The 13,497-nt window shown below is 42.0% G+C and overlaps 1 protein-coding gene across 4 annotated transcripts in view; it reads left to right on the forward strand.

Moving 5' to 3' along the window:
* Nedd4 (NEDD4 E3 ubiquitin protein ligase) overlaps positions 1-13,497 on the forward strand; it is an 84,773-nt gene that overhangs the window by 41,407 nt on the left and 29,869 nt on the right. For all 4 annotated transcript variants that reach the window (XM_087560556.1, XM_087560555.1, NM_012986.1 and 1 more), the window contains 3 exon segments: positions 4,718-4,768; positions 6,129-6,190; positions 8,176-8,275. In XM_087560556.1, the coding sequence (XP_087416682.1) occupies positions 4,718-4,768; positions 6,129-6,190; positions 8,176-8,275 (213 nt within the window).

Here is a 13,497-nt window from a genome sequence, read left to right on the forward strand (position 1 = left end):
ATGGAATATTGTGATCCTGACCCAAGGATTAGTTTCCACAGTACACTGATTCATAGCCTGCGCATTCCACTAAAATGGTGCCCTAGAACTCAGTGTCTGAGTAAGAGACCCAGGTCAAGTTTCTGCAAGGAAAATTGAATGGAGAAGACTTTAAAGAACATTTCAACAAAGCCCATCCAGCTAGCTTACAGACAGTGTTTGCGCTCCTCCAAGCCTGGAGGTGGGATCCTCTGAGTTGATGCTGGTTTCAAATAACTATTTTAGTTAAGAATGGCCTTTCCTCATGACCAAGGCTCAGCCCTTACAGGGTCATAGAGCTTAAAGAACACATAAGTCCTGTTCAGAGCAAATGAGTCTAACTGAAGTATTTACCAGAAACAGAATAGGAACCTGATGTAAATAACAAAAATTATTATGAGATTTAAAGAGCCTTTAATGAGATGGGAGGACAACATAATTTATAGAGAACAGCGAGAGAAAAATGCTATAATATAATCTCCAAATGTTTCATTCAAACACCTGACTATCCAAATTCCAAGATGTGAGATGACCCATATTCTTTAACATGTCTAATTGAAGAGTTACTTCATTAAAGATTTTCCATCTAATCTATTTCTAGAATTTCTACTGCCCAAGATTGGCACTTTTTAGATTGATCATATAATTGGCTTTCCTCTTATTTTTTTATTTCTTCCTTATTCTGATTTCCAGAAAATTATTCCCCAAGTTTCCCTTTAATTGAATATTTTTAATTTTTTAAAGTTTTAAAGTTTCTAAAGTTTCAGTGTGTGTGTGTGGGGGGGGGGGTCAGACTGTTTGTTTTTGAAAGAGAATCAGTGTGCAGTTCTTGTAGGTTCTGTAATGTAGGGCTTTTCCAATAGGACTAGGGTGTTTCTCCACAGGAAGTAACCTCTCTGGCTCTGCCTCTGGTCAATTCCTTTTTAGAGAAGACACCTTGAATTATTACTCAATTTATAGACACAGTGATGGACACAGGAAAATGTTTCCTCTCTGTGGGATATATAACTGCACTAACTCAGGTTAAAACTATCTTAAAAGTCATTTTACTTAACCTGATTCTCAAGGTGCTTATGGGAATTAATTTATAATACATAAATTGCCTGACCTTCACATTTATTGTCTTATATACCTGGTTATATTCTAGAAGCACATCTAGTACTGGAGTGACTAATTCAAACATACCTCATTAAAATGTGATTTTCTTAACACACACTGTGACCTTTTGCATTCTCGACAATGTACTAAGTATAAGCATGCACTCCTGCCACTCACAGACATAGAACCATTAAACATTGGTCAGAGCTGGGCATGGTGGCACACACCTTTAATCCCAGCACTCAGGAGGTAGAGGCAGGAGGATCTTTTCTTTTTTTTCTTTTTTTCAGAGCTGGGGACCGAACCCAGGGCCTTGCGCTTGCTAGGCAAGCGCTCTACCACTGAGCTAAATCCCCAACCCCAGGAGGATCTTTTGAGTTCAAGGCCAGCCTTGGTCTACAGAGTGAGTGCCAAGATAGCCAGGGCTTACAAAGAAACCTTGTTTTGGGCAAGATTAGTCAACCAACCAACCAACCGACCATGTAACACAACAAGATGGCTCTGTCAGTAAAGTGCTTGCTGAGTCAGCATGAGGACCTATGAGTTCCAGTCCCACCTCATAGATTAGAGTGGCCCTGGTGGCATATGATGGGAAACAGAGATAAGCAAGTCACTAGGACTTGCAGGTCAGTTATCCTACTCAGATAGTGACACCACATTCCAGTGTCTGGAAACACAGAGATGGGTGGTGCCTGGGGACTACTGACATCTGAGATTGTCCTGTGGATTTATGCTCACATAAACATTCCTTTGAGAGTAGGACTTGTTAGAAGATACCAGGATTACTTCTGGTGGTTTATTTTGGATGCTTACAATCATTATGTCAAAAAGCCTCAGCTAGGATTTCTGTCTTCAAGGACATCTTGACATATTGTTCCACAAAGAGTTAGTTGATGCTTGTATTTCATACTCCATGTTTGAAAAACCTGCTCAAATAGTTACTATTTCAGCATGAGAAATGAAGGGATAAATGTTCGCATGCCTGTCTTGGGCCCCATGGACAGAAGCTCAGCACCATTATGGTCTAATGGTGTCCCTGCTCTACCATGGGCTGACAGCACTTTTACCCTTCAGTAGGAAAACCCAACTGGGGCTAGCTGCTTAGAAAAGGTTATTTTGGTAAAATTCACACCAGAAGGAAAAAACAAGTGTCTGGAGGAAAAATTCCATTAAGATGACTCCAACCTGATGAATAATGTCCCAGCTGGGTAGTGCGTGGGGCAGGACAAGTCCATTCTTACTGCAATCGTTGAGTGACACCAATGGCTGTGGAGATTATCAGCTATCGTTCCTGGAGAGTCAATTTCCCTTTTACCTGTTTGTCTTTCCCCATCTTGTGGCCAGAGGTGTGGAGGACTTCATTTCGTTGATTACTGTTTGTTTTTCATGGAGGCATAATGTGTGTGCGCATGAATGCATGTGTGTGGATACACACGTGTCCATGTCCTTGTAGAGGCCTCAGGTTAATGCTGAGAATCATCTCACCAATGCTTACCAATGCTACTCTTTGAGACAGGGTCTCTGAACCCAGCCTGGAGCTTGCTGATGTGGCTAGGTCTGCTAGCCAGCTTGATGGGGGACCCCTGCTTCTTCCCCAGGTTGGAATTATAGGTGGGCGGCCAGCCACACCAGACTGGCATTTATATAGGTTTTAGAGTCTGGGCCTCTGGGCTTCACACTTGCAGGCCCCTTCATTAATTTTATTGGCCTTACAATCCACCCAGCATGCTCAACCCTTTGTTTATTAATTTCATCCTCCTGCTCCTCAGTGTCTCATGAAAACTATTCCTACAGAGAGACAGCTTAACACACACACACACACACACACACACACACACACAAACACACACACACACATACACACACACTCACAGTCTACGACAGTTCAACTCATTTTCTTTATAAAGGGAAGAGAATAGGACTGGGGAGACGGCACAGTTAGTTAGGTGGTTTGTGCTACCAACATGAGGACCTGAGTTTGGAAACTCTGAACCCACATAAATGTTGAGAGTGCCAGATGCACCTGAGTGGACAGAGTTTCTGGCCAGCCTGTTCAGGCAAATCAGCTCCAGGGTCAGTGATAAACCTTGTCTCAAAAAATAAGGCAGAGATGGGACTGGAGATGGCTCAGTGGTTAAGAATACTGGCTGTTCTTCTGTAGCGGACCTGGCTCAAGTTCCCAGCATGCACACGGCAGCTCATAACTGTAACGCCAGTTCCAGGAGATCTGACACCTTCACACAGATGTAAACCCTGGCAAAACGTCAATGCACATAAAATAAAAATACTTTTTAAAAAGTAAGGCAGAGGGATAGAGGATGCCACCTGGTTTTAACATGTTGGTCTCTAGCCTCAACATGTAATCAATCCTACCTGTGTATACACCGCCTACACTTAAAGTGGGTAAACTTTATGTGAATTATATGTCAAAGATTTAACCAATTTTTTTTTCCTTTTTTTCGGAGCTGGGGACCGAACCCAGGGCCTTGCGCTTGCTAGGCAAGCACTCTACCACTGAGCTAAATCCCCAACCCCAAGATTTTAAATTTTAAAAATTTATTTTCAGTTATGTCTGTCAATATGGGGTTGGGGTGGGTGAATGTGACCAGAAGAAGGCATCGGGTACCCTGGAGGTGGAGGTGGGGGCAGTTGTGAGCCACTTTGGATCGCAGCAACATGCACCCTTAACCACCCAGCATCTCTGTAGCTCCACCATGGACATTGTTATTTCCTGTGTGCAGTGGTTTTGCCTTTTTGTTTTTGTTTTTAAATTTGCTGTCTTTCAAGATTTTCCCATAATTTCTAGCATTTAATAATGATGTGCTTATCATTCACTCATAATTCAGATTTGTCAGGCATCTGCTTATTGAAATTTAAGCTTCTATTTTCCCAGTCCTGAAAAAACCTTGCCTACTTGGAGTTTTTCAAATAATTTTCTGCCTGGTTCCTCCCTCTTGTTTTGTGTGTAGTAAATTTCATGCATACGGTTCTAGGTGGAGAGAGAGCTTGTTGTGGTCCCTTCCTGGAAGACTGTTGACTCTCAGTCTAGCAAGCTACCTTAGCTGGGCTGGCCACAAGCTGCCTCTTGGGTGAACATTGCCTGGAGTCTTTTTGAGCCTTGTTCCTTTAAGGAGAGCAGTTCAGGGACCAGTGAGGATTGTTGGGGTTGTTTGTTTGTTTGTTTGTTTGTTTGTTTTTTATCCTGAGATTTCCCTGCTTACTTTCCCATTGTATTGTTAATGCCACGCTTTGCTTTCCCACCCCTTAAGCAGAACCTAGCAGATGTTTGCTTAAGGACTGAACAGTTCCTGTGCGCTGCGCGGTTGTGTGCCTGACTCCTCCCTCTCACTTATCCATCTCTCTTCAGGAGCAGCTCTTCTGCTTCTACTGCTATTCTGTCATGTGCTTGCACGTCCATACTTCTGTTGTGCAGTGACTATCTGCAGGACCAGTCCTGCTGTCTCGCCCAAGAGTGCACCACAGGGCGTTGCTATTTTCACTGACCTCCACTCATGCTGCAGTGGGTTAAACAAGTTTCTCATCAAAGAACAAACAGTGATGTTGAGTGTATGCGTAATACTGTTTCTCCTTTCTTTTACAGACAAGAGATGATTTCCTGGGTCAAGTGGATGTCCCTCTCTATCCTTTACCGGTTAGTATAGGTGTCCATGACTTTGGCTTTGTATTTGTGATTTTTAGTTTAATAACTGCTAACATGAATCTTTAGTATGTCAGCCATTTCTTGAAATTCATCTTAATTTTCCTTTTCACTCTCTCTTAAGATTTCCTTACATGAGCTCCAACAAGAAACTGAACCACAGGGATTAGTGGCAAGATGGAGCCTGGACTTAAAGGGTTTGGAATTACCCCTATAAGCAGAGCCAGACCCTGGGCTCTGTGGATGGGAACTAAGGGTCTGCAGGGCAGTTCAAACTCCTGAAAATGGAGTTGGAAACAGCAGTGGGAAAGTCTTAGGTAGCCTTTCAGAATCTAATGTCACTGGGGGGATTGCAGAAGTGGCTCTGTGCTTCAGGGGACTGAGTTGCCAGCACTCTCCTGACAGTTCACAGCTACCAGAAACCTCCATTGCATGGGACCCAGTGTCCTTTTCTGACTTCTGATGGATCCTGTACACATGCAATATACATTTTAAATTCTGATACAAAACGGGGGAAATTTCAAAGTTGAAAGTGGTCAGTTAGTAGCAACTAACTGTATATTGTGTAGGGAGAAGAAACAGGAGGAGTTGCGGGTTCACAGTGCCCAAATAGCATGAGAGACCAGGTGAAAAACCTTAGTCTACATGGGTGGGCCGAAAGAAAGTCAGAAGGCAGAGTGGAAACGAACCAGAGAAAATAATTTCAAAAAATGTTAAGGAAATAGCTTCTTATTGGGTATGTTCTTCATGTAATCCTGATACTTGGGTGGCTACGGCAGGAGGATTATAACATTGAGGCCAGCCTGGCTTTATAGGAGGACTTCCATAGAAAGGAAGGGAGGTTAGTTTCAATGCAAAGAAGTAGAAGTAGAGAAGCAACACAAAGAGAGGATTAATGAGCCGGCCACCTGTGCCCTCTCAGTGTTCGAGGCTTTGGCTTTATGCAGTGTTTAGTGATCTTAGACTTTTGTGAATATTTGACCTGCTCTTACTTTCCAGGCTGTTGATGGTTTTGTTCTAGAATTCTTTCTACTCTAACTGAGTCAAGCTGCTGATACTGTACATATCCTATGTTCCTTTGGGGCGGGGTTCTGCCCATTCTGTACTGTCCTCTACTACTTGCCTCCTACCTGCTCCCACACCTCAGCCCGCCCCCCTCTTCCCCACACCCCACTCTGCTGACTCCTTTAGTTCTGGCACTTGTTGGAGTTCCTCTTGTAGAAGAAGCAAAAGTCACATGGTTACCAGCTGACCCTTTTATCAAGTTAAAACTTCCTTTTCTCATTCTTCAATATGCCTTTCATTATAGTTCATAAATTCTCTCAAAAGTACTTAACCCCCTTTCTCATTTTAGACTGAAAACCCAAGAATGGAGAGACCATATACATTTAAGGATTTTGTTCTTCATCCAAGAAGGTCAGTAAATATATAAGATTATAGTGTATTAAGCTAAATTTTTTTGTGATTTTTATTTATTTTTATTTTATGTATATTATTATCTGCCTGAATATGCATCGTGTATATGCAGTTCCCAAGGAGGCCACAAGAGGCTATCAGATCCCTTGGTGCTGCTGTTGCTGCTGAGAATTGTATGAGGTCCTCCGCAGGAGCAGCCAGTGCTCCTGAACCATTCAGCCATCCTCCAGCTACACATGCCGCTCCCATACCACACACTTTGTCTTTGCTAAACCTTTAAAATGTCAGGATTTAAACACCCTATAGATAAACTATTTAAATATATTGTATTATTTGTTTTAAAGCTTTAGTTGTTTTAGATTTTAAAATACACTGAGGTGAGGGGTTGGGGATTTAGCTCAGTGGTAGAGCGCTTGCCTAGCGAGCACAAGGCCCTGGGTTCGGTCCCCAGCTCCGGAAAAAAAGAAAAAAAAAAAAAAAAGAAAAATACACTGAGGTGGCTGGAAGACACGGCTCGGTTGTTAAATGCTCACTACTCTTTCAGTGGACCCAACACCCATGTTGTGTGACTCACAGCTGGAGCCTCTGGGGATCTGCTGCCTTCCTGGTGTCCGTGGACACACATGCACACATACATACAACACACACACACAGATGCACATAGTTATCTTTAAACAGTGTTTATGCACATTGCAAATAAAATTCCTAAAATGACACAAAATTTAGGAATGATTTGTCCCCCTTATATTTATCTAATAGCAGTTATTTCCTGTAAAACAAATGTGCTGCTTCCTTCATATGCACAGAAACAAATTAAGAAAATATTTAACTTTATTTTGCTAAATTTAATTTCAAAAATACTTTAGAAGATTCACACAATCAGAGAAAATAGCATGAACAGAGAATAAAATTTAAGCCAAATTAGTGCACTTGTTTTTGCAATTTCCTGAACTGAAAATTTTTTTTAACTAAGACTTTAGTTTTTGAAAAGGAGCTGCTCACTTTATTTACTGTATATGGGTGTCTGTGCAACACATGCGTGCAGTACTAGATGAGGCCAGCAGAGGGAGTCAGGTCCACTGGATCTTACAGCCCTATGTGAGCTGCCATGTGGGTAGTGGGGACTGAACCTGGATCCTCTGCAAGAACAGGAAGTGCTCTTTAACCATTGAACCAGCCCTCCAGATTTTAATTTTAAGTTCTAAGTGAAACTCCTTTTGATCTTTTGTGCCACTTTGTCAAGTAAAATCAATTTAGAATGTATGATTAATCATCACAAGTCAGAGTAACCCATCTGTGAAAACCATAGCATTTACTTTATTATTTCAAAGTAAGAAATGCATTGAATACTGTATTATGGACACTTAAATCTTTTTCATTTAAAATTACTGCTTTAACCTAGTCTTTGCAATATAAATATTAAAACAACTTAAAGGAGCCATGGCTTTGTGACTGTTGTTATTTATTCTCTGTATGAGCAAAGTCCTGTGTTTAATTCCTCTATAGGAAGTCTAAGAGTCCAATCTCTTTCTTCCTCTAGTTTGGGGCTGATTACAATGTGTGCATACCAAAAATAGCTAAGGAAATAGTCTCGCCTTTTTTTTTTTTTTTGTTACCCTGCTAGCTCTTCCTCCAATTGCTAAAAACTCTGTGACTACATCTCCACATCGCACTGTGTGCTACCAGCCGCTGAAGTGCCAGCAGGGTTTTCCCTGTCCTTTACTCAGTTACCCCTTCTCACCCATCCCATCAGGTCATAGCCTCCCTTTCTCCCTCCTGCCTTCTTCCACTCCTCTATACCCCATTGCTCTCCTTTCTAACCTCTGTTCTCTTTGATGAGTCTTTTCTATCTTAACAGAAACATGATTTTGACACTGCGCCCCAAGTAGATCCCCTCAGAGCCAGCAGGCATTCTGTAAACTCAGCAAATAAATGCCTTCTTCTTGGTGTTCAAGTTTCATAAATAATTGTTTTCTTTTCCACAGCCACAAATCAAGAGTTAAAGGTTATCTGAGATTAAAAATGACTTACTTACCTAAAAACGGCTCAGATGATGAAAATGCAGACCAGGCTGAGGAGTTAGAGGTGAGATTCCCAGGAATGTTTGCTTAGGGTGAAATGGGCTGTCTGATATCTTTCTACATACTCTGTAGAAAAATAGGGTGTTCAGCGAAACTAATGCATGCAATGAAAATCACCAGGATGTTGACTTGAGCAAATGTTCCTTAGGCAGTTCTGATGGTATTTCTATGTAGAGTGGTTGTTATTGGTAGACTTAAAGGTAGAAATGGGAAATGAAATATCTACCAATGTAGGTGTTTATTATAATTACATCATTGTCTTTAGTTTTTTTGTAAAAACCATGTCCTTGTCTAATTTAGAATAAGAAAATATATGTGTATAAAGCTAAGTCTGTAGACATTACTATGTGAAAATTGCTGTCACTATATAATAATTATATTAGTGTAAAGGAAACTTAGTATGTGTAATTCTTGTTGCTTTTCTTGTCGTGTTTATTTGAAGTGAGTATAAGTTGTTGGTTTTCATGGGTGACAGAGCTAACAAAGAGTCAGACCGGGTGCCTGAGAGCCATCTGGGTACATGGAGGAAGAGTATCAGAGTGGGGTGGGCTTTGCCCCACATGAGTAGCCCTGTGACCTCAGATGTGTTAGGTTTTCCTTTTGTGGGGAAACAGGACTGCACTAGGTTGCCTTTAGGGTTTCTTCCCTGGCTTTAAAAAGACAAACTCCACGTCCTGTCTGTGGTCCCCTTAGAGGTAGAGTTCATCAGAAGGTATAACTAGTTATTCTACTACACACTGGAGTGGGTAAGAGTGTGTGTGTGTGTGTGTGTGTGTGTGTGTGTGTGTGTGTGTGTGTGTGTGTGAGAGAGAGAGAGAGAGAGAGAGAGAGAGAGAGAGAGAGAACGCAACTGTGCACATGCGTGCGTGCACAACCGCGCTCTGATCTGGAAGGTTCTTTGTTGTGTGTGTTTTCTTCACAGGCTTGTCTCTCTTTGATTGAGGGTTTGCTCTAATCTCCATGAGAGCTATGATGCCAGGAACCCTCCCTGAGGTGTGGGCTCTAGTTCATGTGCCTGGATACCTGGCACAGGAAGTAAATTAGTAAAGTTTTTGGTATTTCATGTGTCTGTGAGATTTTGTTTCCTAGGGGAATGTCTGAGAGTAGAAAGTTGTTTTACCCTTTAAATCCAAGAATATAATGACCCTTAATTTGGGGACTGAAGCTCATTACCTACCCCCTCTTAATACATATATATCCACCTGCTTGGTTACTGTTCTGCTGCTCTGTTGTCTTTGTTTTCCTTATAATAATCTTTCAAGTATACATTTATTTTCTCTAGGTTTTACTTGTTTGTTCATTTTACGTGGGTGTTCATATGTTGGGTGTGTGTGCTTGGTGCTTGTGAGGTCAGAGGTTTTACATCCCCTAGGTCTGTAGTTACAGATAGTTCTGAGCTGCCATGTGGGTGCTGGAATTGAACCCAGATTCTCTGGAAGAACAGTGAATTTTCTTACCTGCCGTCTCTCCAAACCCTGTTCACATTCACTCATGCATTTTCCTCCCTCCGTGAGTGCACTTGTGGGTCTGTGTGCGTGTGCAGGGTGTTTGTGGAATGCTGTAGAAGTCAGAGGACAACTCTCAGAAGGTCGTCATTCTGTGAGCTCCCACCTTCACAGTGCCTTCATACCTGCAGCCTTCTCACTTGGTCCCACATGTACGAGATTTTGAGGGGTCTAAATGTCTGGACATAGCAGTGTGGTACAGGAATTCTGTTTGACATTAAGATTCTGTGCTATGAAGAAAGAAGAGGCTTTCCTCGAGTCTTTAAACGTTGAGCAGCATCTCATTCCATGGGAACTCTCTCCAGGTTTTGCTTGCTCTGGGATCACAGGCACCTCATTCACAGTTCGCCTCTGTGGTGTAGACTGGCCTGGCTTCATGCTGTGGCCTCCCATTGCAATGTTTGAATTCCTTCAGAGGCCACCTTATAATTTCAAGAGATGTAAGTGTGTTGTTTATTTATGAAAAGGCCAAGGAATTCAGACACAAATGTGCTTATTTATCTTCTGGGCAGCCAGAGACCAGAGAAGTCTTGCCTGTTCCTTTAACATCTAGTTTGTGACTAAATATTTAAATTCTGCTATTTGAAAAAGAAAACAATTGTAATTTTGGAGGGAGGCGAGCTCTGGGCGGCCTGCATTTCTGAGTAAATGTGGCTCTGTGTAACATGTGTCTTGTGTTTGCCATCATCAGGGGAGCGGGATGAATTCTACAAGGTTAGGGTAAAATGTTGGTCTTTGTACTTAGTTTCTGGTCTCTCTGACTCCATTAAATTGTAGGTATTTGCATATTGGTTTTGAGACTAGTAACTAGGATTCCTTGTCTTGTAGAAAATTATTTTATGAGGAAATTAGATAATGTTTCTTAGGGAAGACTGAAAATGTTATCATTCCTAGTAATGTTTGGGGTACAGTTGTACTTTTTCAAATTTGAAATCATTTCATTTTCTAAGGCCCTAAAATAAGTTCCGTTGTTTTGGGGTTTGTTTGTTTGTTTGTTTGTTTTTTAATTTACACGGACAACACTAAAGCAGACCTTAAAAGAAGAAATACACATTTTCTTGGGCCAGGGTGATGGCTCAGTAGGCTAAAGCCTGAGGCCCCAACTTTGAGCTCTGTCCTCAGAACCCACTTCCTCAGCCTAAGGGCCAACCAGCCCAGTGTGTACTCCTCAGCACTTTTCAGAAAGGGTTTCTCTGTATAGTCCTGGCTGTCCAAGAACTCACTCTGTAGACCAGGCTGGCCTCAAACTCACCGGGATCTCCCAATCCCAAATGCTAGGATTAAAGGCCTGATCCGCCTCTGGCCTTATATTCTTTTTTTTTTTTTTTTTTTTAGTTTTTTTAATTCATGTATGTATGTATGCATGTATGCATATACTACGTGTGCAGGTGCCTGTGGAGGCCAGAGGGCATCAGCCCTCTTGGCACTGGGCTTTGAGGCACTGATAAGTCACCTAGTGTGAATGGTGAAATGGAGGGGCATGGTGAACTTTCACTCCAGTGTCTTGTTTCATGTTCAGCAGTAGGATTCCTCTCTAAACCCCCTCAGAATCTTTCAACACACTCAGAATCATGAAAGGCTGCTTTCATTCTGACATGTCCCTGCGTGCATGCGTGTAATGTACCTTGATCACAGTCCCTGCCCCTGTCTTCCTTCTACTCCCTCCCCCTCCCCATCACCTTTTTTCTCTGTAGTCCCTGTGTGTCTTCTTTCTTTAATTTCCTTAGTAAATTCCTTTTTACTGTTAGACTTTATTAATCTGAGAACAGAGTAGCCATTGGCCACATTCAATAACGAAATCTTGGGGCTGGAGAGATGGCTGAGTGGTTAAGAGCACTGGATGCTTTTCTAGAGGTTTCAGATTCAGTTCCCAGCACCCACATGGTGGCCCACAACCATCTGTAACTAGTTTTCTGTGACACAGTGTCTCTGCCATCCATGGACACAGCATTGCGTGTCATGCACAGGTACACGTACTAGCATAACATCTAACACATTGAGTAAACAGTCTTGCAAAGGACTAGCAAATTCAGACCACATCTTCTGAGACCAACCCCTGGGAGATGTAGTTTGACTCTGTACACAGGATTAGATTTTCTTTTATAAAGTGGCATATTATGATGGTATACAGGAAAGGAAAACAAAAATATCGAGATGAAATAATAGAGGAGAAGAGAATGGAATTTGAGTATCAGCTCCTGTGGAAGTGGAAAGAGAAAAAGAGAGTGTACGTGAGGGGGACTAGCTTTAGCTTCCCACATAGAATCCCCTCCCAGGTAATTCTTCAGCCCCCCCTCTTCCTCCAGCCCCTCTTCCTCTCATCTTCCTGACCCTCTGTTGTCTGGTGTCAGTATGTGCTTAATCACTGAGCAACCTCTCAAGCCCCTGTTAAAGGTTTTTAATATGAAAGCATGTTAATGCTAATACTTAGTCCATTTTCCACTTAATTCCTTCCTTAATTCCAAGGGTCGAGCTGCTCTTCCCAGCCTGTATCCGCCTGCACACTTTTTGCCAACACAAGGAATAGAAGCCCTGTATGCAGGTGTTTACCTGTCCCAGTATGGAGGACCTTTCCAGTTTGTCTGCTTTCCTTTAATTCAGCAGCACTGGGGCATGTGTGCGTCTGAGTTTCCAAGGAAGTTCATAATTCTTTTGTGCTTTCTGGGTTTGCCATCATATTTAACAGCTTCCTGCTTTAAATTACTCCAAATTTGTTCTAACAGTCTTTGGGTTTGCTTTGTAAACATTTGGCTTTGTGGTATATCTTGGTGTAGGTTACTAGGTAGGGATATGAATTAATTTTTTTTCTCAACAAGTGTCTATGTGTTTGAATGCCACGTTCCTCTGATTTTTATTCTTTCTGTGTTTCCTACTCTGTTTTTCTGAGCTGTGTTGTACCACTTAGACTGTTTTCTCTGACAGACTCTTCTCCATGCATCTCTTCTTTCCTAGAATGATGTTGGTTATGGCCTGTTTGTTTCTATTTGAACTTGAAAATTGACTCATTATTTTTAAAACATTTATTATGACATAATTATAACATAATAATTTTATCAGAATTTTGATAGATCGGCCTCAGGAAAATAACCCATCGTGCCTGATATATGTGGTGTCCAGGATGGAATGTATGCTAGGCACAGACTTTATGAACTGAGCTATATTCCCCACTGAACTAGAGAGGGAGAGAGTGCGTGCGTGCGTGCGTGTGGCCCAGAGATACCAGATCCCCTGGAACTGGAGTTACAGGCAGTCGTTAGCCATCTGATAGTGGTTCTGGGAACCAAATTCAGGCCCTCTGCAAGAACAGTATGTGCTTAATCACTGAGCAACCTCTCAAGCCCCGGTTAAAGGTTTTCAATACGAAAGCATGTTAATACTAGTACATTTTCTACTTAATTCCTTATTTTATCTTGGGGCATTATACATTTTGTCTCTTTAAAGACCCAAAATTCCTGTGCATTTCTTTTTTTTTTTTTTTTTTTTGTTCTTTTTTTTCGGAGCTGGGGACCGAACCCAGGGCCTTGCGCTTCCTAGGCAAGCGCTCTACCACTGAGCTAAGTCCCCAACCCCGCATTTCTTTTGTTAAAATCCCTTGTTTGACTCTTATGGCCTGGCCACAGTGCTTGTCCTGGGTGTAGGGGAGAAATATGCACATTTCAGTATCAGAGTGATGATGGGTCTCTCAGTACACATCCCCGAGTGGTGACTGATTCTCAGGCAC

Source organism: Rattus norvegicus, chromosome 8 (assembly GCF_021556685.1).
Source record: "Rattus norvegicus strain SHRSP/BbbUtx chromosome 8, alternate assembly SHRSP_T2T, whole genome shotgun sequence".
Classification (NCBI taxonomy): Eukaryota; Metazoa; Chordata; class Mammalia; order Rodentia; family Muridae; genus Rattus; species Rattus norvegicus.